The following is a 26,225-nucleotide window of genomic DNA, read 5'->3' as shown; positions in this document are numbered from 1 at the left end:
CCAGGTGACGGCGGGCTGAGCTGGGCTGAGCTGCGGGGAGTGGCCCCGGGCACCTAGCAGGGCGGCTCCTGTCTGGGGATGACGCCCCGCCGCCCACTTCCGGGTTCCGTACCCCTGGCCAGGCTACTTCCGGTACCGCGATGGCCGGGTTCCCGGGACGCCAACGGAAGTTCCGGCGGGGGCGGTGGAGGGGGAAGAGTGTGTGTGTGAGCCGGAGCAGGAGGAGGACCGCCCGAGAGGTCTCCTAGCCCCCAGGGAGTGAAGGTACCGGTCCGGGCCAGCGGGCGGAGGAAGGGCGCTGGGCGGGGGCGGCGGGGAGCGGGCCCTGGGGTCCGGGGAGAGGGGAGGCGGCCGGGCTGTGAGATGGGGGCGGGGAGTGCGGCGCGGAGAGGCGCTGGCCAGGCTGGGGACTTGGAGGATGACGAGCGGTGAGAAGTGGCGTCCGCGTGTGACCAGAGGGACTTTTAAGGTCGGAAGTGAGAGATCCCATTGTAAGGCGGGGGCTCCCCACGGTCCGAGGTAAAGCGGCCCTTTGTGGGCAGGAGCGGGTCCCGGGTCGGGGCAGAAATTGTCCCTGGAGGGCGGGGGCCACCCTCGTTCAGAACGGAAGTTCTCACTGCGGGGAGTGGGAACCCCTGGGACGGGGTGGAAGTTTTTAGAGGAGGGAGGGAGGGAGGGAGACCCCAGGCCGGGGTGGGGTGGGGGGTGGGGCTCCGACCTGAGACGGGAGGACTCCGGGGTGAGAGGTGGGAGGGAACCCCAGTTTAGGGTGAAAGGTGTGTGCAGAGGGCACCGAGTGGAGGGAAGGGCAGGCACTTGGGGGCAGGTGGCAGAAGCTTCTGGGGAGTCGGGAGGATGCTCAGGGCGATGAGGAGCCAGCCTGGCATTCTTGTGTGTGTCTGGCGGTCTCAGAGCGCTGGGGGTCAAGCCGGGGGACCCTTTTGGGGTCGGTGGGCAGCAGCGTCAGGTTGCCCTGTTCAGGGGAGCGTGGAGCACCAGTTAGAGGCGGGTGGTGGGCCGGAGTCTGTGTGCCTTGGGGGGCAGGGCAGCCCCCCAGGGGCTCTGGAAATGGCCAAGCCAGAAACTGCTGTGAAGGCTAGGGGGGAGGGAGGTTGGAGAGAATATGGGGGGTCCTGGGGAATAGGGGCTGGAAGCTTATTTCCCTGGCTTCCCCCCCCCCCCTCGGAGGGCAAGGAGTTGGGGAGGAAGGGCCTCGGGCGCTAGAGGAGGGGACGATTGGAGAGCCCTAAGAAGGCTGAGGACTGTTAGTGGGGAAAGGCTGCAGGGGAAATCCCTGCTCCCACAGCCCCCAAGCCCAGCCTTTGCCCATCCCTAGCAAGCTCAGGCTGTGAGGTGGCCAGAACCAGGGGCACTAGAGGGGGCACCTCCGCTTCTCATCCTTAGAACAGAGGCAAACGTCCTACCTGCTCCAACCCAGGACGTCCCCGCCGTTCTCAGTGCTCAGGACAGAACCGTGGGTGCCGTGTGGGGCCGATGGCCTGAGAGGGCCCCGGGTTTGAGGCTCTGCCCTGTGCCAGGAGTCTGTCCGCTGCCTGAGCTTGCTCTTGACGGCCCCCCTGAATTTGCACAGGCCCCAGCCTGGAGCCCTGCAGTGTATGTGTGGTAACACCATGTCTGTGCCCCTGCTCACCGATGCTGCCACCGTGTCTGGAGCTGAGCGGGAAACGGCTGCGGTAAGGGGCCTCCCGCACCCACGGCGGCTCCCGGGCCCTGGGGAACTGGCTGGAGGGGGCGTGGGAAAAATGGAGGTGGTGGTGATGAGAAGGGAGAAGTTTGCAGGTGGGGGGCTGGGTAATAACCTGTTTGGCTGCTCCCTCGGCTCCCCCAGGGGGGAGGGGGAGGAGTGGCCAGAAGTTGGACAGTAAGGAATGGTAGCATGATGACCACTACCCTCTGCCCCATCTGTCCACCTCTGATCCTTTTCCAGGTTATTTTCTTACATGGACTTGGAGACACAGGGTGAGTGAGCCGGGGAGTGGGAGTGCCCAGGGGAGATGGGGACGGTCCAGCTGGCAGGGCCAGAGAGGCCTGTGCGCCTTCCCTTTCTCCATCTCCCATCAGGGCCTTTTCTTCCCTCCCTCCCTCCCACAGGCACAGTTGGGCTGACGCCCTCTCCACCATCCGGCTCCCTCACGTCAAGTACATCTGTCCCCATGCGTGAGTGTCACTCTAGCCAGGGAGGGGCTGAGGGGGGAGTCAGCTGGGGGGGTGATTCTGTGGTCCTAGGTCTGTCCTCTCCCGCCCGCGGCATCCTGGGGCCTGGGCGGGAAGTGCCATTTTCAGCCTTCACTCCTGTGGAGCCCCCAGGACTGGAGTCCAGCCCCAGCCCTCAGCCCAAGGCCTCCCAGACCTGAGATCTCCTAGACCCAGGACCCCCTGTTCCCCTTCCCCAAGTACTCACCCGCTGGGCTGGAATCCCGGCAAGCTGAGTGCTGGCTCCGCTTCTCCATCTCTATCTCTATTGCTGATGCTTTAACCACAGCTTCCAGCCCCACGTGGTGGCAGGTTGCCTGGCAACACCTTAAACACAGGCCCTGCCTGCTGGGAGGGGCCCCAGGGGCTGCTCTGCCCTCTCCTGGGATCACTGCCATGGCTCTCTCATCCCTCTCATTCCTCCGAGGCATGACGGCCCTTCTCGTGTTTTCCCCAGGCCTCGGATCCCCGTGACACTCAACATGAAGATGGTGATGCCCTCCTGGTGAGTGTGGGGACGGGGCAGGGGAGCTGTAGGGGGCTGGCTGGGGTCTTCCTTAGCTCCAATGCCTCTGCCTTCCCAGGTTTGACCTGATGGGGCTGAGTCCAGATGCCCCTGAGGACGAGGCTGGCATCAAGAAGGCGGCAGAGAACAGTAAGGCCCCAGCCCCTCAGCATGCTCGCTCTCCCCACCCCGCCTCCAGGAAGCGCTGGGCAGTGCCCGTCTGGGTCTTTTCCTGGGGGCCCCGCCAGCAGCTTTCCTCACCAGTCCTGCCCCTCCCCCAGTAAAGGCCTTGATTGAGCACGAGATGAAGAACGGGATCCCTGCCAATCGGATCGTCCTGGGAGGCTTTTCACAGGTGAGGGGCGAGGGGGTGGTGGGCAGTGGGTAGGCGAGTTGTGCCCTCGTGACTAACTCTGTCCTTCCTTCAGGGCGGGGCCCTGTCCCTGTACACGGCCCTCACCTGCCCTCACCCTCTGGCTGGCATTGTGGCGTTGAGCTGTTGGCTGCCTCTGCACCGGGCCTTCCCCCAGGTGAGTGTCTCCATGACCCCCCTCCTGCCCTTCGCATCTCCTGGCGGCATGGGAATTGTGCTGAAGCACTGGTTTTGCCCCGAGTCCTGTCTGGCCCACAGGCAGCCAATGGCAATGCCAAGGACCTGGCCATCCTTCAGTGCCATGGGGAGCTGGACCCCATGGTTCCCGTACGGTTTGGGGCCCTGACAGCTGAGAAGCTCCGGACCGTTGTCACACCCGCCAGGGTCCAGTTCAAGACTTACCCGGGTGTCATGCACGGCTCCTGTCCTCAGGTCAGTGGTAAAGGGCCGCTTCCGGCTCCTACCCCTCTCCTTCCTCCCTCCCTCCCTCCGGAGCCTCTGACAGTCCCCCTCACTCCCCCAGGAGATGGCGGCCGTGAAGGAGTTCCTGGAGAAGCTGTTGCCTCCTGTCTAACCAGAGTGGCTGGCCCCCAGCTCACAGGGGACCCAGCACGTGTGGCACCATCTTGGATCTGAGCCGGTCGAGCCCCGGTCCCCACCCTCCCTGACCCATCCTCTTCCCCCGGGCCTCTGAGGCAGGCGGCCCCGGGCTGGCCAGGCCTTCCTTCCTGGCTTCAGCCACCCGGCTCCGGCTTCGGCAGCAGGGGTTGGGCTGTCTCTCCCATTCCCTGGAGGCGGGCCCCGGCAGCAGTATTGGAGGGGCTTAGGCAGCGGGAGAAGGGCCCGGCCGCTGACCCACTCACTCAGGACCTCTCACTAGCCCCGCTTTGGGCCCCCTCCCGTGACCTCAGGGTTTGGCCCAAGGGGCCCTCCCAGGCCCCATCTACCCCCTCCCAACCGATTTTGCCCAGATAATCGTGCGTCTCTCCTGCCTCCACTCCAGCTGCTTCTCAATCATGAATGTGTCCATGCCCCCAAGCCCCTTGCTGCCGTGGGCTACGGCCGGGCAGAAATGTCAGTGAGGGGCAGAGTCCGTGGAGGGGCCTTTCCTCAGCCCGTTCTGGTTTGGGGGCTGGGCCCTGCCTCCCCGTTACCTTCCCCCCCCCGCAGGCCTGGAGCCTGCGGGCTGGACTGAGGCTCCCGGGCTCCCCCAGCTGTGTCACCCCGTGTGGTCCCCACTCTAGGCCAGGGGAGGTAGGGAGAAGTGTCCGTCTTCTGTCTCCATGTGGTTTCAGGTGTTTTTCTCGTTGTGTCCTGGATTCCGATAAAATTAAAGAAATCGCTTCAACTCTCAGGCCCGTCTCATTCTAGTCAGGTGGTAGGGAGAGACCGGTGTGAGAAAAGGCTCCAGTGTAAGAAAACTTTATTTTAAATACTTTGGAGGTGCCTTCTCGGAGGGTGTTAGTCCCAGGCCTGCCTCCCCCGCTCGCTCTTGGTGATCCTGCTGGGTTCCCAGCCCCCGGGGGAGAGGAGATCAAAGACCACTGACTCCTCATCCCTGGAGCCTGGCCTCAGGCTGTGGGCTGGCCGGGCCTGAGGTAGGAGGCGCTCAGGCCCCTGGGCCTGCCAGATGCTGGAGAGCAGCAGTTGTGTCTTCCTTTCCTGTCCGCGGCAGGAGGGTCTCAGGCCTGTGTGCCGAAGCCGGAAGGATTCTGCTTCTGCCAGCGCCACAGGTCTTCACCTGGGAGGGGCGAGGTGTGCGGTCAGGGCCACATTGGGATGCAGGGGCCCACCACCTCGGGTAGCCCAGGGTAGGCATCCCCAGGCCCAGCCAGCCCCTCCTCGCCCGAGCTCACTCCCACAGGGCGGGCTGGCACTCACACATCCTGTCTAGCCCTAGGGCTGCTGACCAGCCCAGCTCCTGCAGGGCCAGGCTGGGGTTGGCGTAACAGGCAGCCACGTCACCTTCCCGCCGTGCCACCACCTTGTACGGGATCTGCAAGAGGGGACAGCTGTAGCGTGGCTGAGCTAGCCCTGGCCTCACCCAGCCAGCTGCTGACCTCAAGAAATGGAGGTGCGGGTGCAGGGCAGGATCTGGAAGGCACAGAGCGCTAAAGCAGGTGAGTAGATGGCAGTGCCCCTCGGGTAGGCTAGTGGGAGGGGCCAGGCCTATCGCTGAGAGTCAGGCGGGACGGGGCAGGGCAGGCGGTCTACCTTCCTCCCGGAGGCCTTCTCCATGGCCTGGACCATCTGCAGCACCGAGTAGCCTGTGCCGGTCCCCAGGTTGTAGATCTGCCAGGAGAGGCTAGGTATGTGGAGGGGGCGGGACTAGCCACCGCTCTTGTCCCCATTTGCCCAGCACTCCGCCTCTCCCCCTCCCTCACGTCCTTTCTCCCTACCCGGCAGCCACAGCGCTCCTTCAGTTTCTTCAGGGCCGCGATGTGGCCCTTGGCCAGGTCCACCACGTGGATATAGTCCCGGACGCCTGCAGGGGGGGGGGAGGTGGCGGGAGGGTTCAGTACGGTCCACCCCACTTCCGTCTCCCTCTGGGCTCCCACTCCTGAGCCCTGTCCTGGCTCACCTGTGCCGTCCTCCGTGTCATAGTCGTTGCCAAAGACATTCAGTGCCTCCCGGCGCCCAATGGCCACCTGGGGGGAGGTCAGGTCAGCTCTTCTCTCAACACCAGCTGCACCCCTCCACTCTAGGGGCTGCGGAAATGCTCCCCCCTCCCCCCACTCCCTTACCTGGGAGACGTAGGGCATGAGGTTGTTGGGGACGCCCTGGGGATCTTCGCCAATGCAGCCCGAGGCGTGGGCGCCCGTGGGGTTGAAGTATCGCAGCAGCACCGCATTCCAGGTCTGCGGACAGGTCAGATGAGGGGTGAGGGGACAGGCTGTGTCCCAGCTCAGTGCAGAGGCCTTTGCCTCTGAGGTCCCTGAGCCATTCTCTGTCCCTGGGAAGGAGCAGGGGGATCGGCCCTCCCAGGTGCTGTGACCCTGCGCAGTCACCGCCGCTTCCCGAGCTGTAGCGTCCTCCTGGGCGGGCGGTGCTTAGAATCCCATCTGTAGGCTCATGGGGGCAGGAGGATCAAGGTCAAGGGGACCCCTCACCTTGTCTGCCTGGCACAGGTCCCGGATCATTTCCTCGATGAAGAACTTGGACTTGCCGTAGGGGTTAGTACAGCCACCCGTGGGGTGGGCCTCGTCCAGGGGCAGGTACTGGGGGTTCCCATACACGGTCGCCGAGCTGCTGAACACCAGGTTCTTCACCCCGTGCGCGCTCATAATCTGGCCGTGGGGGGCGGGCGGGGGGGAGGAGGGATCAGTTATTCCCAGCCCCGTACTCCTTCACAGGTGGGTGGGGCTGAGGTATGGGCACTCCCGTGTACAGATGGGAGTCTGAGGCGGAGAGGTAAAGAAAGACGTGTGTCCAGGATGGTACAGGTCTGGGCCCTGCCTGACTCTACCCCCCTTACCCACTGCTTGGCACTGCCCACCAGGCCCTCCCCGGTCTGTCCTTGCCCCATGTCTCACCTCCAAAAGCTGGATGGTTCCTGTCAAGTTAACTCGGTAATAATCCAGAGGCTTCTGCACTGACTCGCCCACGGCCTTGAGCCCCGCAAAGTGGATGACGGCCGTGAAGCTGTGCTGCGGGGACAAGCAGGGTCAGGGCTGCTTCGAAAGGCCTGGCTCTCAGCAGTGCCCCTGCCTAACTCCCAAGCCCCTCTCTCTCTCCCCCACACCTTTTTGAAGAGACGCTCCAGGGCTGCCCGGTCCAAGATGTCCATCTCCTCAAACTCCAGAGAGCGGCCTGTCAGCTCCTGAACCCGCCGCAGGCTCTCAGGCGTGGACCCGCCTCCTGGCCGGGCACACAGAGGCCATCAGAATCAGAGATGGGTCCTGGGGACTAGCCACACACACACCCGTTGGAGGCAGTACCCAGGGTTCCTTCCGTCCCCTCCGGAAGCCCAGCCCCCACCCCACACTTGCCGCGGATGGCATTATGGAAGTTGTCGATGACCACGGGTGAGTAGCCCGCCTCCAGCAGCTCCAGCACCGTGTGGCTGCCGATGTAGCCAGCCCCGCCGGTTACCAGCACCTTTTCTGCCATTGCACCTGGAGCAGAACACAGAACACTCAGCTCCTTCCAAATGGAGTCTGGCCTCGGAGGGAGGCAGCAGTGCGTCCTAGTTAACAGGGTGGCTCTGGTGTCAGCCTGGTCCAAGTCTGGTACCATCGTGTTCTGGCCTTAGGCCTTGGAGATCACTTGTGTGTAATCTGGCTCCTGGGCCTCCCTGTACACAGCCCCCCTGACTCAATCCCTCAGGGGTCAGCTGGGAGGGAGCAGGGTGGGGTCCTCTGCCAGGCAGGCTGAGTGAGCCCAGCTCGGGCTGCAGCACTGCTGTCCTGGCATTGGCCCCACCCCACCCCAGGCCGGCCGGGGCCAGCCGGATCACTGGGTTTGGAGCTAAGGGTCCCGCCCAACTCTAGTCCTCACTGAGCTGGCCGGTGTAGACGTGGCCTTGGCATCCACTCCACTGCAAGGTGTGCACCCCGCCCTGAACAAACTCGGCACAGAGCGGATGGAGGGAGAAGGAAGCTCCAGACACTGAGTCCTTTCATTGGGGAGGCCTGGCCCGCAGCCGCCGCCTCTGGCCAGGCTGCCTCCAGTGCCTCCTGGGCTATCCAGCCCTGCCCAAGTTGGCTGAGCGACCTCGCTGAACCTAGCACACTTTTGCATTATTTCCCTGAATTCTCCCAGCGTCCCGATGAGGCGATGTTCTCACTGGCACTTTACAGACAGGGATAGTAAAGTCAGGGAGGTGAAGTAATTTGCCTGCGGTGACACAGTTTGTGGTAGCTGAGCTAGAATCCGGATCTCCAGCTCCCAAGCATTTGGCCTTTTACCCCACTGCTTCCCGCTGGACTCTGCTCCGGATGCCGAATCCTCCCCCACCCCCACTCCACCGAGGTCCGTGGGAAAGGGGGTCGCGGAGGGTACCCTGGGAGGCAGGCAGGAAGGTGGATGAAACGGTCAACCCGCCCGGCCGGCGGGGAGACCCAACTCAGCTACCGCGTCCTTGGTTTCCCCGGTCTGCATCAGGGATGGGAGGGGGCGCTGGGTCTCCGGCAGGAATGGGGTCCCGGCCAGGAGTCCCCAGGCTGGGAATGAATGACCCCTGGCCACCCAGCCACGGCAGCGGGAGCGGGGCGCCACGGGGCGAGCCCTGGCGTTACAGCCCGGCCCCCGGAACTCTCCCTCGCTCCCCGCGGACCACCGGCCCCTCGCGAGCCCGCCCACCCGGACCCACACCCCCTCCCAAACCTGTTGGACCGCGCGTCCCGCGCTGCCTCCAGCGGTGCCGCCTCCCGCACCTCGGCCCCTTTAAGGGCCAACAGCCCGCCTAGCCCCGCCCCCTCCACTCCTCAGCGAACGTGTCGATCGGAAACCGAACTACGGGGCGCCGGTAGGACCAAGGAGCTGCGGTACAAGGCGCCTGCGCGCGCTCCCGCGGAGGCCGGCAGTGGGCGGCCCGGCCCGCGCGGGAGCGGCTGGTGGAGGGGTGAAGAGGGGGAGGGGGGGGAGGGGCGGGGCGGCCGGACTCGGACCCGAGCGCTCGTCTCCACCCCCGCCTGGAAGCGGCGAGGGCTGCGCGCCGGGAGAGGCTTGTCGGGGGCGCCTGGCGGATGGACCGCGGCGGGAGCCACAGGCCGGAGCGGGGCCGACCAGCTACCTCCTGGCTCCCGGCAGGTGCTCCGACCCTTTTGTATCTGCCAAGCCGTTTTTTAGTTGTGTGAAGACAGCTGCGTGGAACGAAGGGAGAAGGAGATGGTGCCGTAGCCCAGAGGCTCAGGTGCTGGGAATCTAGTTGGAAAACCCACTCACCTGGAGGGACCTCTGCCGCTAGTTCAGCCTTCATACAAACTAGTCCCCCAGCTGCTGGGGACGGCTGGTCTGCACCTGCCTCCCACAGCCGGTTAAAAGTGGTTGTTTCTGTTTAAGATAAAGGTAGGGCTCGGCGTTTATTCCTATCCTGCCTGGGGGAGCAGCAGGTCAGCCACGGAAATCTGCTTTGCCCCCCACCATACACCTGCTGCTTGTTCTGGGCTGTAAACATTGCACAGCTCTGCTGCCTGGAGGCAGGATGCCTTGGGACAGAGGGAGGTAGAGTAGGTCACTGAACAGTGGGTTGGAGTTTAGAGGGAGGTGGGGGTTCAAGCTCTGGCCAAGCATGCCCAGGCGTTGCACCTGTGCCGAGTTGCTGAAATAACCTTTGTAACCTTTGGGTTGTCATTGTAAATGTCCTAACTCCCTCTTGTGGATTCTGAGTATAAATTTGCTGTAACACCTAAGGTCTGCACTGCAGTGCGGCCTTTACCACAGTAGAATGCATCAACTGTAGTCACTGGCCAGTTTAATAAAGGCTCATAAATGTTAAAAAAAAAAAAAAAAAAAAAAAAAGGTAGGGCTCGGGAATGAGGTGTATAAAGGCATGACATGCTGAGTGATGAAATCCGAGCAAAGAAATAAATGCACAAGTGTGTCCCAAAACCTGGAACGCTCTGGGCTTACTTACCAAGGACGGCTGGCCGCAGAGCCTGAGTACAAGGAACTAAGGTACCCAGACCTGCTCCAGCCCAGACACCGAGGAGCATCTGGCCACCGCTGCCTGGGGGAGCTTGTGCCATAGCCCTGGTCTGAGCCAAGAGCAAGCCCAAACCACTGATTTCCAGTCACTGCTTCTGAGGCTCAGGTGGAGAAACGGAGAAAAATCCAAAGATTAGCCTGCATTTTCCTCTCCGAGTTCGAATAAAGATGTTTTGTTCCTCTGCTCTCATATATACACACATCTGCAGAGTACTGGAATGGTTCCATGTCATTAAACCTTTAATTACATAGCTGTTTTCAAAAATCATATTCAGAGTGATTTTGTCAGGTGCTAAGTTGGCAGGTGGCCAATGCAGAAGCTCAGCCCTCAGCCCTCCAGCAAATGCCCTCTGCCGGCTCAGGGAAAAAGTCCATGCCTTTTGCCCTACAAAGTCAGAGCAATGGCACCAAGGCCACGGCAGGGTTCTGCTGTGTAGCCACTTGGCAGATGTCACCCAGAGGTAAGACATGAGGATCAACACAAGCCAGGGAATTGGGTTCCCAAGTGTCCTCAACTCCTGGGTCCATCGTGAAGGGAAGCCTCTGGCCCCCTGAGGTGCCTGTTCCCGATCACGTCATCCCCATTTCCGTGTGTCCATCAGTGAGTCATTAGACGTGCCCCTCTTCCCACAGTCCCTAGAGCTTCAGGTGGGCAAGGGGCTCACAGCTTACAAGTGGCCTGAGCCACTTTGGAGCTGGTTTTTCTGTTCAGGGCTTGACAGATAAAGTTTCCAGCTTCCAGGAGCTTCTGGAAGTTCACACCCTTTGAGAAACAAGTTGGAAGATGCAGTAAGTCATGACATGCCCTCAACACCCAGGGAAACATCAGATTGGACAGATCACTGTGACACTAAAAAAGTAAAGGTGGCCAAAACCGGTTTGGCTCAGTGGTAGAGCATTGGTCTGTGGACTGAAAGGTCCCAGGTTCGATTCCGGTCAAGGGCATGTACATTGGTTGCGGGCACATCCCCAGTAGGGGGTGTGCAAGAGGCAGCTGGTCTATATTTCTCTCTCATCGACGTTTCTAGCTCTCTCTCCCTTCCTCTCTGTAAAAAATCAATAAAATATATTTTAAAATAAATAAATAAATAAGTAAAGGTGGCCCTGGCCAGTGTAGCTTGGTTGGATGGAGCATCCTTTCATCAAAAGGTGGTGGGTTTCATTCCCGGTCAGGGTGCATACCCAGGTTGCAGGTTCCATCCCTGGTTGGGGTACGTGTGGGAGGCCAACCAATCAATGTTTCTCACATTGGTGTCTCTCTCTTTCTCTCTCGATCTTCCTCCCTAAAATAAAAATGTTTTTAATGAAAAAGTGAAGGTGCAGACAGACAGGTTCTTGTTCCTCTGATGATGGACACCAGCTAGCTGCCTGAGGTCATGTCCTTCTGGCATCGGGCCCCCCTATGACTCTCCCTGTTGAGGATGCCTCAACCTGTCATGCCACCACCAGAAAAGGAATCTCTGTCGTCAGTATTCCGTCTGCAGGGCCTACCACAGGACCTGGCCCACTGTGGTCAAAAAGTACATATTGAAGCAATGAACTGTGAGGCAGAGTAAAAACACCTCCTGAAGGGGCCACTCCAGAAAACCTGTTCATGGCAATAGCTCCTATTTACTCATGTGTACTGTGTGCTCAGTTCTGGGCTAAGCATTCTAGGTTTTCTTAGTTAATCTTCATAACGGCCCTTCAGGATAGGTGCTATTATCATGCCCATTTCTTAGGCCCGGAGAGGTGAAGTAATGGTCACACAGCCTGTGAGTGGCAGGACAAGGTTTTAAACCCGGGTCCGTCTGATTCAAAGCACGGCTGCTGAGCTTCCAACCCACACTGGCTACCCTTACTGACCCTGACAGAGCCCTGGGGGCAGGCAGGAGGTGGGGGGAGAGCTGGCTAATTCTACAGAGAACAAAACAAAGGTCTAGAGACAGTGACTCAGTTCAGGTCACACACCTGACCTCTTTGGGGGGCTCTTTCCTTATACCCGGTGCCTCTTAAACTGAACTGTCAAACTGACACTGAGAGCCTGGCCTTCTCCGGGCCTGGATCACCCACACTCTGCTATCTCAAAAGTATAGAATAGTCCCCTGGCTCCCTTCCCTTCTTACCTGCTCTCCTTCCCTCCACTGACCCCTCAAAAACCGTAACTAAACACGCCCATCAGCTCTGTCCTCTGGCTGGTCAGGGCTGTGGCCACAGGGGAGACGAGCTTACCGTGTGAATGCCCAAGCCCTCCAGCATGTAGACCAGGTCCTCGGTGGCCAAGTTCCCCGACGCCCCCTGTGCATAGGGACAGCCTCCCAGTCCGGCCACAGAGGAGTCCACGACACTCACTCCCATCTGGGAACAAGAGGGTGGTGGCACAGGGCTGTCACCGTGGGGGCCAAAGCCGACAAAGCTGGTCCCTATAAACCTCCCACCGCTGCTGCCTGCACTTCCATCGCGGGCTCTTCGTCCCTTCGGCTTATGATTCTGGTGAGGAGGAAATCCCACTGGAAGGGCGTGTTTCTCTCTCTAGCTCCGGGCCGGTGAGTCTTTTTGGTGTACACTGTTTCCTCTGCCAGGAACACCCCCACTCAGTTCCTTCAATGGTTTCAAGGTTCTGTCTTACCCTTACGGTCTCAGCCGGCAAGTCACTTCCTCAGAGAGGCCCTTCCTGATCATGACCCTCAGTCACCGCCTCCCGCTGAGGGGATTTCGGATCCCTGTGGTTCACTGTGATTCACTGATGCGCCCTCTCTCCCAAGGCTGCTCTCCAACCCCAGGGCCCAGCCATTCGCCAGGTCAGTCATGTCCTGCTCTCTTAGACGGCTGTTCCCTTCTCCTCCTTAGGCTTCTAACAGACCTTAACTACCACAACCCTGAGAAAACAGACCCAGGAAGTAGTAGAATCACCTGACATGAGCCTCTCCCAAGGACAACAGGGTGGAGTGAGATGAACGCTATTGGTGGTCAGACACCGAGAACGTTCCTTCTAATGGGCGGCCAGGCCATGGGCTCCTCACAGAGGACCAGCTCACAAGAAGAAGCCTCACGGGAAACCCAATCTGAAGTTTCGGTCTGATCTCGGGAAAGCAGCCTTAAGGCTCTCCCTCTGACCTGGGCCTACCTCTCCACTGCCTGGCTCCTCGCCTGCTGCTCCCACAGAGGCTGGCACACTCAAACCCACATGCCATCCAGGACCGGGCACAGCAGTCCTCCCCGGACCTTCCCTCAGTCTTAGAAGGCAGTGCTGCCAAGCCACCTCTGCTCCCCTGTTCAGCTGCTGGTCCTTCAAGCCTCACTTAGGCCTCTTCCGGCAAATCCTCCCAGCTGGGGCAGGGACCCTCCTCAGCCTGTGCTTCCTTCGAGCATTCGTCATAACGCAGTAGGATTATCCCCCAACTCTCCCTCTGTCCCCCTCACACACAGACTAAGAACTTCTGGCTCAGGGTCACATGTCTGTGTCCATCATGGTGAGCCCAGGGCCTGTCAGGCAGGTAGGCTTGCTGAAAGCACAGGTGAACACAGCTGTCCTGCCGCCACGTCCTTTGAGAAGGGACACATGCCTTTCTCCTGGGACATGCCTGGATTACCTGCAGGGCCATCAGGGTGTTGGCCAGGGCCTGGCCATAGGTGTCATGACAATGGACAGCCAGGGCGGCCACGGGCACCTCCTGCATGACGGCGGACAGCATGTCCTTCATGATGCCAGGGGTGCCCACGCCAATGGTGTCCCCCAGGGAGATCTCATAGCAGCCCATTGAGTACATCTTCTTGCTGACCTGGGAAGACAAACAGTCAGATGGAGGACATCAGATTCCCCAAGCCCAGGGTCCCAGGCTCCGAAACAGGGGTCCTTGGCCTGTCCAGAGCATCTCCTGTCTGAGCACTAAACCAACCAAACGGGTCACAGGCTCCTTACCACTTTGAGGGGAAGGATATTCCTCATTCTTCTCATCAGGACACCGGGATGTCAGGGGCAGGCTCTGGGCTCCGACCCCTGTGCTTTCCCCCACCCGGGTCTCAGACCCCAGTCCTTCCCTTACCCCCTCCATACACGGTGGCAGACCCACCCCTGGAATAAGTAAACTGACCCCCGCCTTGTAGTCCTGTCCTTGGTGGGAAGATCGGTGAAATCACGAGTCAGCGGTGCCAGCTTTGTGTTTAACAGAAGTACATGACTACGTAAATGTTCAGGAGCCCGTTTACAAAGCCCCAAATCACTGCACACCAGAGCAGTGTAAGGCCGGCCCGAGTTGCTGCTTCCCTGCACCGCGCTGTGAGAAGGTGGAGGAAGGATGTGGCGGGGCCCGCACTCGGCAATGGTCCTCGGCGTAAAGGAAGTGGTGAGGAGTGACAGCAGCCGCAGCCCGTAGGGCAGAGGGACAGCAGAAGGAGCGGCTCTGAGTGAGAGACACTGGCTTAAAGTCCCCGTTCTGCTGCTCATGAGCTGTGGGATCTTGGCCAGGGCTTAACTTCCCCGAGCTGCAATTTCTGCTTCGAAGGGCTTGGTGACAACAGGAGGCTGAGCCATGAGCACAGCAGGCACTCTCAATCCCAGGTGCCACTGCTACCAGTCCGCATTTTTGGGTGCCACATGATTTTGGGGAAGAGCAAGCAGGAGGTAAACGAGATGGGGGTGGAGACCTGGTGGCATCACGGGCAGCCTGCATGGCAAGTTAGCCGATCTCAACAGTTATAGCGCGTTTGCAGGGTGGATCTGAGGACTAAATAGTACCATGAGCTCTTGCGTCACTCACACTCAAACTCAGTTTCCACACTGTGTCCTCAGGGCTGACTTGGTTGCTGCTCAGAGGATGTGAAGTGGCCTCTCTGACTCAGACAAGACACCGGAAGGACCCTGGCCGGGATGGGGGGCGGGGGGAGCGCCAGGGCAGGAACCTCTCCAAAAAGGACTATGGTATCACCTCAATAATCGCCTGTCCGCTAACCAGACTGGAAACTCAACTGGAGGAATTTACTCCGAGGGGAGGGCAGGGTGCTAACAAGGAAGTCAGTGACTCGTCAGGAAAGAGTGGCGAGAGGAACCTACGCACTCAGGGGCAGGCAAGGAGGCCAATCCCCCCCACCCAACCCTGACCCTCACACACACCTCAGCTACTTTGGCTGGGGAGATCTTCCCTTCATAGGGACATCCAAGCACACAGGAGACGTACCTGTGGGAAGACAGGGGGACGGTGTCAATGCCCCTGGTTCTTTGGTCAGCAGGGCTGTCTGACACACATTCCCGGTTAGCCCGAAATCAAAAGCCGAACCTGGGCAGGGGGCCCAGTGCCTGGAAAGGCTAAGCCGACGATGGGAGCCAGAACGAAGGTCGTGCTGCTTAGTGCCGGGAGGGGGCAGTGGAGAGCCACCGCAGGGAAGGGAGGGACTAACAGGCCTGTAGTTCAGGAAGCGGGGGTGGCATAGGTTCTGGAGAGGCAGCCTGAGACCAGCTGGGAGGAGGAGCTGGGGAGGGCACTATGAGCAGGGCCGTGGGAGGTGGGTAAAGCAGAGCATGGGCCAGAGTAGCTGAGGCCCATCTGCACAGGAGGGGACCGGGGACCCGTGAAACCAAAGGCAGGGGTAAGAGCTGGGCTGGCTGCTCCTGTGAGCTGCCAGACAATTCATTCACTCATTTATTCAACTGATATTTACCGAGGTGCCCACTATTTACCCAGCATAGGGTAGCTCAGTGAGCAAGACGGACAAGGACCCCACCCTCACAGTGCTTATTTCAAATCCAGGAGAGAGCTGATTAAAGGACAATCAAATGAGTCAACGAGATAATCTCAGAAAGTGAGCGCTAACGAAGGAAAGGACAGGGAATGCGCCAGGAACAAATATATCAACAGTGGCTGGGTGACTCGAGAAGACCTCTGTGAAGACAGGACGCTGAGCTGGGAGACGGGGACGGCCACATTCCCAGCAGAGCAGGTGTGTTTAAGACACAGAATAGCCGAAACCTGTTTGGCTCAATGGATGGAGCGTCGGCCTGAGGACTGAAAGGTCCCAGGTTCGATTCCGGTCAAGGGCATGTATCTTGGTTGCGGGCACATCCCCAGTAGGGGCGTGCAAGAGACAGCTGATCGATGATTCTCTCTCATCCATGTTTCTAACTCTCTATCCCTCTCTCTTCCTCTCTGTAAAAAAATCAATAAAATATATTAAAAAAAAAAGATTTTCCTCTTTAAAAAAAAAAAAGATGCAGAACAAAGGAAGGAACAGCTGAGGCATGGAGAGCAAGAGGCAAAGAAGTAGTAATGGAGAGCTGGATCCTATGAACTAAGAGCAAGAGGCAAAGAAGTAGTAATGGAGAACTGGGTCCTATGAAGTTTAGGTCTTGGATGGAGGTGGTCTTGGATGGAGGCGGCTCCTGTTCCCTCCCACACCACTGGGCCTGGGGCTCCACTAAAACCTTTTATATATATATATTTTATTGATAGAGAGAGAGAGTATCGATCAGCTGCCTCTTGCACACCCCCTACTGGGGATATGCCCACAACCAAAGTACATGCCCTTGACCGGAATCGAACCCGGGACCTTTCAGTCTCCAAGCCGACGCTCTATCCATTGAGCCAAACCGGTTTCGGCTCCGCTAAAACCTTTTAGAGTCTAGAAAACTATGCTGCATATTCAGAGGCATAACAAGTATTTCCTAGTTAAATAACTTCAGCCTCAAAGATCTCAGTATATTTTTCTTTTCTGTTTTTTAAAATTCTCACCAGAGGATACATTTTTTTTTTTTTACTGATTTTGGGGAAGAGAGAGAAAAAACATTGATGTGAAAGAGAAACATTGATCAGTTGCCTCCCCTACACAACTGGTCTGGGATTGAACTCACAACCTGGGTATATGGCCTGACCGGAATCGAACCCACAATCTTTCGGTGTATGGGACAACACTTCAACCAACTGAGCCAGTGGGCCAGGGCTCAGTATATTTTTCCATTTAAATTCTCCCCCTTACTTTCCAATTGTTGCTGAGCAGGGGCAAGTTAAGAGAGATACTGAGAAAAGAGGACAGGCTTGGGTACAGGCAGACCTGACAAGCCCCTGCTTCCCCATCCATCCATCTGCCCATTGGTTCCTGAGCACCTACTGTGTGCTGGGCCTTGAGCTGGGAGAGGGGGCACACCTGGATGGACAGAAATGTGTGTTCAGTCTAGTGGGGTGGGAGGCAGGAAGTGATTTAGCAAGTGGCCAGGTGCTATGTTAGAGGATGTCTAAGGAACTATGGGAGCCCCGAGGAGCACCAACTCCTTGGAGAAACTGGCATCCATGAGAGGACCCGAAGGGTGGACAGAAGTTAGTCCTGACAATTAGAATACAGGAGGAAAGGGGTGCTGGGTCTATGGAAAGTGTGTGTAAAGGCTCAGAGGCAAGGAACAGGCTAGATGAGGCTATGAACAAGGAGGTTGCATGGAGAGCAGCGGCTGACTCACTCACACAGGGTCTTGTGAGCCGAGTGGAAAGGTCTGGAGTTGTGCCAAAACCGGTTTGGCTCAGTGGATAGAGCGCTGGCCTGCGGACCGATTCCGGTCAAGGGCATGTACCTTGGTTGCGAGCACATCCCCAGTGGAGGGGTGCAAGAGGCAGCTGGTCGATGTTTCTCTCTCATCGACGTTTCTAACTCTCTATCCCTCTCAATTCCTCTCTGTGTAAAATCAATAAAATATATTTTTTTTTTAAAAAAAGGAAAGTCTGGAGTTGGGAATCGCTGTAAGGTGTCTAACCAGGAAGTGATGTGGTCAGATGTGCATTTTTAAAAAAAATCGAGGCTGTATTTTTATTGATTTTTTAGAGGGGGAAAGATGGGGAAAAGGCCGGGGGGAGGGAGATGTGAGACACACTGATCAGTTGCCTCCCATATTCACCCAACTGGCAATCGAACCCAGTGCATAGGCCATGCTCCAGCCACCTGAGCCACCCGGTCAGGGCCAGATGTACACTCTGAAAGCACTCTGGCTGCGATGTGGACAGCTGTGTGACCTCCCAGCAGGCTCTCCATCCTTCTGAGCCTGTCTCATCACCTGTAAGTGGGGCCAGTCCCCTCCCTGCTGGCCTGTTGTGAAGTTATGTGTGACGATTCCTGGCACTGCTGCTGTTGAAGATGTGTCCTGGAGACTTAGGAGGCATAGGGGATTCTTCAGAAACGTGGGAAGAGTTGGCGGTGTAGCCAGGAGAAAACTGACCTCCACAAGATGTGTCTAGTGTCCTGAACTACTAGGCTTCCTCTGGTGAACTGACCCAAAGACCAGGTTTGGAGAAAGGGCTCGCTAGGATTTCTGCTTGGGGAGGGATGTCAGGGTGTGGAGCGTGGGCTGTCTGCCCACAGGAGGAGTTGGTGTGGGGGAGGTGACTGGGGTCAGAGGCTGGTACTGGCCAGCATGGCCCTGAGGAAGGACAGGCCGCACCGATGGGTCTGACTCACCCCCGCACAGGGATGCCGGCTGCCTGCGCTGCCTTCAAGATCTGGTCAAACCGCTGCAAACTTTCATCTATGGAGCAGTTGATGTTCTTCTTGGTGAAAAGCTCGGAGGCAGCTCCGAAGATGCTCACTTCCTTGGCTCCAGCAGCCACCTGCCAACAGCCAGGGGAATACCTGTGAGCATTTTCCTCTTCAAGGAACCCAGAGTGACAAAACCCTTGTCTTACTGTGAACTGGATGATATATGAATCTGATGGATAGAATTTTGTCTCCCCAAGAAAGGTATATTGAAGTCCTAAACCTCAGCACCTCGACATGTGTTCTTATTTGGAAACAGGGTCATTGCAGAAATAATTTATTAAGATGAGGCCATATTGGTTCCTCTCTAATGACTGGTGTCCTTATAAGACAGGGGCCATGTGAATACAGAGAGACAGGAGGGGAAGGCCAGTGAAGGTGGAGGCAGAGATTGGAGCGATGCACCTACAAGCCAAGGATGTCAATGATTGCTGGCGGTCACCAGAAACTAGAAGAGAGCATGGGACAGATTCATCCCAGAGCCCTCAGAAGAAACCAACCCTGACATCTTGATTTCAGACTTCTAGCCAACGGAACTGTGAGAGGATACATTTTTGTGGTTTTCAGCCACCAAGATTTTGGTATTTTGTTATGGCAAGTCTAGAGAATTAATACAGTGAATTATCCTATATAATAAAAGCCTAATATGCTAAATGTCCAGTCATCCATTCAACTATTATCAAAGCGTAATATGCTAATAATATGCTAAGGCCACTCAATCGCTTGCTATGATGTGCACTGACCACCAGGGGGCAGATGCTCTGACCAGTAGGTTAATTTGCTGCTGGGGTCTGAATGAGCAAAAAGGGCTAGACATGCCCTGGAGCCCTCCTGTGGTCGCTCTCCAGCTGGCCAGCCTCCCACATTGCTCCTTGACCCCAATCGTGCATCCATGGGTCCTTCCCCCAACCAAGTGCATGAATTTTGTGCACTAGAGGCCTTATTGTGATACTAAGGAAACCTTGATCTTCCCTCAGAGACCAACACTGCCCCTGCCATCACCACTCTGGAAGTCAGTCAACTTGGAATCCATATCTCCAATGATGTTCTCATCTAAAGTTATAAGAAAGATTCTAGCAACTATGGGTCTCAAAAGAACTGATGGCCCAGAAAGAAGCTCACTACAGACTGATGCATATGCCTTTCCGCATAACGATTATTGCTTGTCTCATTTTTTATTCTTATATTTCCAGTTGGACATGATCTCACTCATCTAGGGGAAATGGTGAACCGCATAGACTGATGAACAAGAACAGACCCAGAGATAAGGAGCCATGGGTCAGACTGTTGGACCTCAAAGGGAGGATGGGGATAAAAGGGAGAGATCAAAAAGGACTTATGTGAACATATATGAGCCTAACCAGTGGTCAAGGACAATAAGAGGGGGAGGACATATATGTGATATCTTAATAAATAAAGAAATTAATTAAAAAAATAAATAAAAAAGCAGTAAAAAAAAAAAGATTCCAGCAACTACTGTTGAAGCTCTGTAGAGTGCTTGCTTACTTTTCTCAAAAGAGAAAATGGGTAAGAGCAACAAAACCCATTGATTAAGCACTTATCTTCACAATGTTACCCTATCATGAAGCCTATTTTGTAGGCGGAACCTGAGGCCTGTCAATACCAGAGACTAGGAATAGCCAGGCCAGGACTGCGTCGGTCTGTCTGACTGTGGTCATCCCCACTGGAGACAGCCCTCAGACAGATGGCCCAGGACAGGGACTGAGGCCCAGGGACAGGCAGGACCAGCGCCATCAATCTCATTTCAGGGCCCCCACCAACAAGCTTACCGCTGCCTGATAGCCTTTGAAATTTGGGGTCAGGACAGGGTAGTTAATGCCAGGAAACTTCTGGATGCCCTTCAAGACTTCGATGTGGTCAGCCATCTGGAGCCAAAGGAGACACAGCAGAGTCATCACCACGGGCAGGCAGAGAGCTCAGGTACACAAAACAGTTTTATCACAAGATTTGTGTTCTCAGGCCCTTGAGAAGGAGTCCTTCCACAGAGCTGCGTCTCCCCACGGTTTTTATTGTTTGTGTGACTGCTGATGGGCCAGGAGGCCCCGGGGTGTGGGCAATAGCCCCAATGCCTCCATGTGACCGGTACTGTCAGCTTTACATAGCCGTGACCGCAGTAACAACGCTGCCAGGCACTACTGAGAACACACTCCAAGCTGGGCGCTGGGCTCAGCTCCTCTGTCTTATCACACTCAGCCAGGACAGAATCTTTCTTCCCCACTGACTGTCTCTGTGAAGCAGGCAGAATCCACAGGCCAGGCCAAGGAATTCTAGATGTCCAGGGCCAGGCGAGGTCACCGTCATCCTGTAGGCCTTAGCAAGGTCACCAAGCATTTCGGGGGCAGAGTCCAGACTGAATCCAAGCCTCCTGCCTCCCAGGTTACAGGCCCCTGAAAGCCAGAGACCAGGAAACCTATGTTCCTGACTTCCACGTCCTCTTCCAGGGCAAATGCAAACCTTTCCATCCTTCACGTCTGGACAACTCTCACTGAGGCGGGCTCACCTGAGGAACCCACTTGGGGGACACAAAGCTGGTGGCTTCTATCACGGGGAGTCCCGCTTCAGAAAGCATGTCTATCATCCTGATTTTCACTGGAGTAGGGACGATATTCTGTAATGGGAAGACAAACACCAGAAGAGACAGCTCAGCGGAGGTGGGAGGCAAAGGGCCTCAGCAAGCAGTGCCTGTTAGTTCAAAGTTTCTGCTTCAGCAAACACTTGCCTATCTCAACTTGTAAATACTAATATGAATTCAATGGAATCCTCACCAATAGATAGGGTACAGGGCATCTTCAAATTCTACAGATAGCATTCTGCAGTGGAGACAGCTTATCATCCGAAAGGGAGTTAATACTTACCTGGAAACCATATTTTTCTGCCATACAGGCTTTTTCTTAACTAAAAGTTTGTTAATTTATTGCCCCATCATAAACAAACTGAGAGCAATGAACCCTGGCCGGAAAGGGCAGAGATGACTAACCTTCTGGTTCTTAGGAGACGGGGCCCCCAAAATACTACATCCTCTTTTTCCATCTCCCAAGTGGCACAGGATCTCATCCTCACAAGGTCAGCCTACTGTTTCTCTCCCTCCCCACCATGTCTATTTGCTAAGCAGCTTCTATAGATCCTTCTTTCCAAACCTAATACCACTGTCCCGTTACCCCAGGTATAGGATGGCCTGGTCTCACTCCACCAGTTCACCCCACAGGAATCATCCTAGAACACTTTCCACTGCCTCACTCTACCACTGTAAAGCCTTCCGTGGCTCCCTAGTACCTACAGGACCAGGTAAAAAATCCCAAGGATTTCAAGTCCCTCCTTACCCTCCGCCACGATTTCTCTTGCACTGCTTTGATGTAATCTATTCCACAGATAATTTTGCTTCATATTCCAGGGATTGTGCTAGGTGCTAGGCGGTGCTGCAATGAGCAGACAGACATGACTCTGCCCTCATGGGACTTATAGTTTTTGTTTCTAACACGTGCTCAACATTAAAATTAGGCTGACCATACTTAAAAAAAAAAAAGCTTTCTTAATGCAAAAATAGTTAATACATGATTGTTTCAAAAACACATGCCAAAAAAAAAAAAGAAGAAAACCACTCTAAACAGCTCCTAGATATGTAACTTTCTACATACTAGCCATACATGGTTATATAAATTTAAATTTAAATGACATGAAAATAAAAATTCATGCTAGTCACATTTCAAGTGCTCATTAGCCACATGTGTTTGTCTAGTGGCTACCACATGGGGGAGCTCAAGTCTGGAACATTTCTATCTACAGGAAAGTCTACTGGACAGCACTACTCCAATTTTCTTCAGGTGGTGAGGAACATCCCCAAGGTTAAATCTTTGCATGTGGCCTTCATGACTTCCTCTGGATAAATCACACCATATCCCCACCTCAGCACTCATCATCCACCCCACCCCCCTGGGCCTTGAAATGGACCTGGGCCTATCATACCTGTTGCACCATCATAGACTGTTTAGCAGTCACAGGAGCTGCCTGTTCTCCCCACCAAGCTCTAGGTTGGGTAGAGTGATCATGTCTTTCATGGATAGCTCTGTCAGTCCATCCTTTCTGCACCTACCCTGCCACACAAACTCTCAATGCTCAAAAACAACTTTTGCGGTTGATTTCCCACTTTACCTTTTCATTCTGTAGTCCATCTCGGGGACCAACTTCCACAATTTTCACCCGCTTTGGGAACGTACTCAGAGATGAGGTGCTGGCCTGTGGTTTAAAAGAATAAGCAAAAAGTAAAATAGGAACAGACTGTCACAATTCCCCAGGGGGTGTACACACTCACACACGAGGAAGAGGTGATGTGACCACTCCCGCAGTTGGAAAGAAATGAAAGCACTTTGATTTTTCCCATGGGGACTTATGGGGCTTGCTGTGCAATATTAGAGTGGTGTTTTACCATACTTTTTTTTGGGTACATTTTTTTTGGGGGGGATGTGGGAACCCTTAACACGACCCTCGTGATTCAGGGCCCACTCAGGGTCCGGTTTCTGGAGGAGGCCACACACTAAAATGAAGAGACTAGAAAAGAGTTAATTTGGGACAAATGGGGGGCCAGGCGGGAGTCAACCTGTAGTGGGAAGACTCTCTAGGCTCTGGCCTCGCTACCCCTTTTATTGAGGCTGCTATGGGATACACCCATTACCCTTTAGCAGCTTTGGGAAACATCCATAGCTCTGAGGCAAGTAATAAGCAGATTATCATATCAGTAAGGATTTACATGATTACAAGATGGGGAAGTTGCCTCAGTTACTATTGTCTCAATTAGATAGGGTATGGTTGGCTCTGACCTTTCAGAGCTTCAAGGTTGACCAGCCTCTTTCTATTAGTGAGACAATGATTGGTTTCTGGCAGGGGGAACTCATTACTTATTTATTTAAAAATATAGCTGAAACCAGTTTGGCTCAGTGGATAATGTTAGCCTGTGGACGGAAGGGTCCCCGGTTCGATTCCTGTCAAGGGCATGTACCCAGAGGAGGGTGTGCAGGAGGCAGCTGACCGATGTTTCTAACTTTCTATCCCTCTCCCTTCCTCTATGTGGAAAAAAAAAAATCGATAAAATGTATTTAAAAAATATTTTAACTGGCTTTTAGAAAGAGACAGACAGATATCTTTTTGCTCCAACTCATTATGCATTGGTTGATTCCTGAATGTGCTAGGACTCACCTAGATGCCTCTAATCAACTGAGCCAGCCTTCCAGGGCTTGGAACTCATCTATAATAATAAAAGCGTAGTATGCTAATTAGACCAGCCGGCCTTGGCCTTCCGGACAACCTTCCGGACTAATCCAGGGCAGCAAGGAAAGCACAGTCTGGCTTCCAGAGGCAGCAGAGGGAGAAAGGCTTACTTTTGCACGAATTTCATAAAATTTTGTGCATCGGGCCTCTAGTTATTGTAATACTGGAACAGATGTAAACCCCTAACTTACACTCCTCTTCATTCCTTTCTCCCTGTGTGACTGTGGATGTTGCATAACGAAACCAAATAAACACATGAAGTGTGGGGCAAATCTGAAGGAATGGATCCACCTTTGCAAATACTGGGACCAGAAGCAACATTTCTCACTATTTAACTCACCTTTGGTCTGTTCTAGAATTAAGAGCAGAAGGAATATTTCACTTAGACACAGGAATAACCAAGAGCACGGCTCCCCGTGCAGGCCCACCCCCAACTTCCTGCGGTCCGGACATTCCCCACTGCCCCGCACTGCCCAACAGGTGAGCCCCTGGGCGCCGGGCGGGACCACCTTGCTTCTCCCGGCCGGAAGCGGAAGCGGAAGCGGAGGGCTACTGGTGACTCTTCACTGAGCAAGAGCTGGAGAGTCCGCAGAGCAATTACCGGGAGAAAGGTACAAGGGTCCGGGGAAGAGCCCTGAATAGGGAATTAGGACAGCAGGCAAGTCGCCCCCACCTCTGGGCCTCAGTTTCCCTCAGGACCCGCCAGGGATGGGGAGTACACAGAGAGTCTTCAAACTTCAAGGTCCACCTGACTGGCCTGCGGGGCTCTCCGGCCTCACTTCTCACAACAGCCGACACGAGCCACGTCCCCGCCCCGAGCGTCACGGTGCAGCGCGGCCGCCCGCCCCCGGGCGGGGCACTTACAGCCCTGACGGCCGCCAAGCCCACCAGCCTCTGCCGCATCGACCCCCTCATGGTCGCCATCATGTCTCAGCTGACCCTGCGGAGGCCCACGTGACCACCCACCTCCAGGTGGGCGTGGTCCGGCGGTGACGCTAACGCCCGCCCTGACCCTGACCCCGCCCCCCGCCCCTGGCCCCGCCCTCAGCCCCTTCGCCTTCATTCCTCCCGGCGGCTCTTCCTGACCCCATCCAGGGTGTTTCTTTGCCAGTTGAAGTGAGACCCTAGGTCTGTAAAGATGAACAAAAATTAGCCAAAGTTTCTGTCTTCATAGGCTTATTAGAGTCTGGAAGGTGTGGCAAGACATATCAGTAATGTCGATGAAAGAATGGGCAGTCTATACAAAACTCTTATTGTTTATTTGAGCCAAATTTTGAGGACATGCCAGGAAGCAAAATCTCAATGGATTAAGTAAATGCTCTGAATAATGGCAGTTTTTTAACTTTATCCATTAGAATCAAAGAAGGAACCGTAAGGAGGGTTCTATGAAATCTATTGGTGGTAGACTAAGAAGGCACAAGAAACAAAACAAGATGAAACTAACAAAAAGAAGGCAGAAGAAAGCAGGAGGAAATCCCTAGGACTGGATTAAAAGCCAAACGGAGACACTTTCTTTACATTGGTGGGTGCAGGATAGTTAATAACATGCAGGGTACACAGAGATGGTATGTGGTCTCCTGCTCTGTAGTCTTGTGCTTTGGTGCCAGAAGTTATGCCACTGACATTTCAAAGTTACATTATACTAGACCTACAGAGACAATAAATATATAGGCTCAACGTACAAACTGACCTTGGTCAAGTAAGCTATAGGCCTGTGATGCGACCAACCACCATGACCCACGTTAGAAATTTTTATGTTCAGACCATCCTGTATGGTTACTTGCAGTCACCAGTTTGTAAGGCCTGCCATGCACCTCCTCCCTCCCTGAGGTGTCAGGTTGTGGCCCTTTTTTTATTATATGATACTGGTATAATTACTACCTTTCTCAATAAGATGAAGCTTTGCTATTTGCCACACACTGAGTTCTTTGCATGTATTAACTTATTTGTCACTATCTTAGATGCTGGTAGTTGACTCTAGAGCAGGGGTTCTCAACCTTCCTAATGCCTCGAGCCTTTAGTATAGCTCCTCATGTTGTGGTGACCCCCAACCTTTAAAATTATTTTTGTTGCTATATCATAACTGTAATTTTGCTACTGTTATGAATCGTAATGTAAATAGCTGATATGCAGGATGTCTTAGGCGACCCCTGTAAAAAGGATACAAGAAAAGTTTTCCAGCCCTAGCTGGTTTGGCTCAGTGGATAGAGTGTTCCATTCCGGTCAAGGTCACATGCCCAGGTTGCGGGCTCAATCTCCTGTATGATGTGTGCAGGAGGCAGCCAATCAAGGATTCTCTCTCATCATTGATGTTTCTCTCTCTCTCCCCCCCTCCCTTTCCTTTCTGAAATCAATAAAAATATATTTAAAAAAAATAAGCTTTCCAGACAGAGAGCATAGCATATGCAAAGACATTGAATGCTTAGAGTGGTGTTCTCCAACATACATGTTGTGGTCATAATATCAACGTAGTGGATACCAACTTAAAAAAAAAAAAAGTTGTGCATTGTATATGTACTAAGTACTGCTTTGCAAAACTTTTGTTTGTTATTACATATGCCAAATAGGTTGCAATGTAAAATAAATTTCAAACCAGCTAGGGTAGAAATTACATTTTTTGTTCTGCATTAAAGAGGCGTGACTGGTCCTTTTGAAACACAGAAACATAAAGCTATAAGAAGTCCGTAAAGAAACTGAGGAAAAGAGACACTTCTG

The 26,225-nt window shown here is 55.0% G+C and overlaps 3 protein-coding genes and 1 long non-coding RNA gene across 10 annotated transcripts; 2 read left to right on the top strand and 2 right to left on the bottom strand.

Annotated features, from left to right (window-relative positions):
• The first annotated feature begins 106 nt into the window (after nt 1-106).
• LYPLA2 (lysophospholipase 2) lies at nt 107-4,446 on the top strand. 2 transcript variants are annotated; one of them, XM_036445451.2, is made up of 10 exons: nt 108-264; nt 1,592-1,694; nt 1,949-1,980; nt 2,113-2,178; nt 2,672-2,719; nt 2,799-2,869; nt 3,001-3,074; nt 3,148-3,249; nt 3,351-3,524; nt 3,616-4,446. In XM_036445451.2, exons 2-10 carry the CDS (start codon nt 1,617-1,619, stop codon nt 3,664-3,666), a joined length of 696 nt encoding a protein of 231 aa, XP_036301344.1. In that variant the 5' UTR covers nt 108-264; nt 1,592-1,616; the 3' UTR covers nt 3,667-4,446. The 2 variants fall into 2 exon arrangements, with proteins under 2 accessions (XP_036301346.1, XP_036301344.1); XM_036445453.2 differs by lacking the exon at nt 1,949-1,980 and having other exon boundaries at nt 107-264.
• A 310-nt stretch (nt 4,447-4,756) lies between these two features.
• Nucleotides 4,757-8,530, bottom strand: GALE (UDP-galactose-4-epimerase). 3 transcript variants are annotated; one of them, XM_036445444.2, is made up of 11 exons: nt 8,424-8,530; nt 7,082-7,211; nt 6,835-6,950; nt 6,626-6,739; nt 6,203-6,379; nt 5,837-5,950; nt 5,674-5,740; nt 5,492-5,577; nt 5,307-5,384; nt 4,974-5,088; nt 4,757-4,833 (listed from the first exon to the last, which is right to left on the bottom strand). In XM_036445444.2, the coding sequence occupies exons 2-11, from the start codon at nt 7,200-7,202 to the stop codon at nt 4,775-4,777; spliced, it is 1,047 nt and encodes a 348-aa protein (XP_036301337.1). In that variant the 5' UTR covers nt 7,203-7,211; nt 8,424-8,530; the 3' UTR covers nt 4,757-4,774. The 3 variants fall into 3 exon arrangements, with proteins under 3 accessions (XP_036301337.1, XP_036301338.1, XP_036301339.1); XM_036445445.2 differs by having other exon boundaries at nt 7,082-7,207; nt 8,418-8,523; XM_036445446.2 differs by lacking the exon at nt 8,424-8,530 and adding an exon at nt 8,137-8,350 and having other exon boundaries at nt 7,082-7,207.
• Nucleotides 8,531-8,673: 143 nt separating this feature from the next.
• Nucleotides 8,674-10,102, top strand: LOC123652750. Its single transcript, XR_006742238.1, has 2 exons — nt 8,674-9,101; nt 9,556-10,102. It is a non-coding gene; the product is annotated as an uncharacterized LOC123652750 (long non-coding RNA).
• HMGCL (3-hydroxy-3-methylglutaryl-CoA lyase) lies at nt 9,888-24,498 on the bottom strand. Of its 4 annotated transcripts, none has more exons than XM_036445448.2 (9): nt 24,375-24,498; nt 22,398-22,481; nt 20,749-20,856; nt 20,018-20,113; nt 18,153-18,301; nt 14,833-14,896; nt 13,313-13,501; nt 11,952-12,077; nt 9,888-10,503 (listed from the first exon to the last, which is right to left on the bottom strand). In XM_036445448.2, the coding sequence occupies exons 1-9, from the start codon at nt 24,435-24,437 to the stop codon at nt 10,402-10,404; spliced, it is 981 nt and encodes a 326-aa protein (XP_036301341.1). In that variant the 5' UTR covers nt 24,438-24,498; the 3' UTR covers nt 9,888-10,401. The 4 variants fall into 4 exon arrangements, with proteins under 4 accessions (XP_036301341.1, XP_045440984.1, XP_045440985.1 ...); XM_045585028.1 differs by having other exon boundaries at nt 24,297-24,449; XM_045585029.1 differs by lacking the exon at nt 24,375-24,498 and adding an exon at nt 24,259-24,330.
• Nucleotides 24,499-26,225: the final 1,727 nt, after the last annotated feature.

This window comes from Pipistrellus kuhlii, unplaced genomic scaffold, assembly GCF_014108245.1.
Source record: "Pipistrellus kuhlii isolate mPipKuh1 unplaced genomic scaffold, mPipKuh1.p scaffold_m20_p_2, whole genome shotgun sequence".
In the NCBI taxonomy this organism is placed as follows: Eukaryota; Metazoa; Chordata; class Mammalia; order Chiroptera; family Vespertilionidae; genus Pipistrellus; species Pipistrellus kuhlii.
This window is presented reverse-complemented; position numbering and strand designations above follow the sequence as displayed.

Excerpts from the sequence above, each read along its gene's own strand:
- HMGCL (XM_045585028.1), bottom strand. The coding sequence starts at position 24,437 with ATGATGGCGACCATGAGGGGGTCGATGCGGCAGAGGCTGGTGGGCTTG. Across the intron at positions 20,114-20,748 it reads CCCCCAAGTGGGTTCCTCAG|ATGGCTGACCACATCGAAGT; the intron begins GTGAGCCCGCCT and ends CTTTGGCTCCAG. Across the intron at positions 12,078-13,312 it reads ACACCCTGATGGCCCTGCAG|ATGGGAGTGAGTGTCGTGGA; the intron begins GTAATCCAGGCA and ends TCTTGTTCCCAG.
- GALE (XM_036445444.2), bottom strand. The coding sequence starts at position 7,202 with ATGGCAGAAAAGGTGCTGGTAACCGGCGGGGCTGGCTACATCGGCAGC. Across the intron at positions 6,951-7,081 it reads CTTCCATAATGCCATCCGCG|GAGGCGGGTCCACGCCTGAG; the intron begins GCAAGTGTGGGG and ends GTGCCCGGCCAG. Across the intron at positions 5,385-5,491 it reads AGGAGCGCTGTGGCTGCCGG|ATCTACAACCTGGGGACCGG; the intron begins GTAGGGAGAAAG and ends CTCTCCTGGCAG.
- LYPLA2 (XM_036445451.2), top strand. The coding sequence starts at position 1,617 with ATGTGTGGTAACACCATGTCTGTGCCCCTGCTCACCGATGCTGCCACC. Across the intron at positions 2,870-3,000 it reads CAAGAAGGCGGCAGAGAACA|TAAAGGCCTTGATTGAGCAC; the intron begins GTAAGGCCCCAG and ends CCCCTCCCCCAG. Across the intron at positions 3,525-3,615 it reads TGCACGGCTCCTGTCCTCAG|GAGATGGCGGCCGTGAAGGA; the intron begins GTCAGTGGTAAA and ends TCACTCCCCCAG.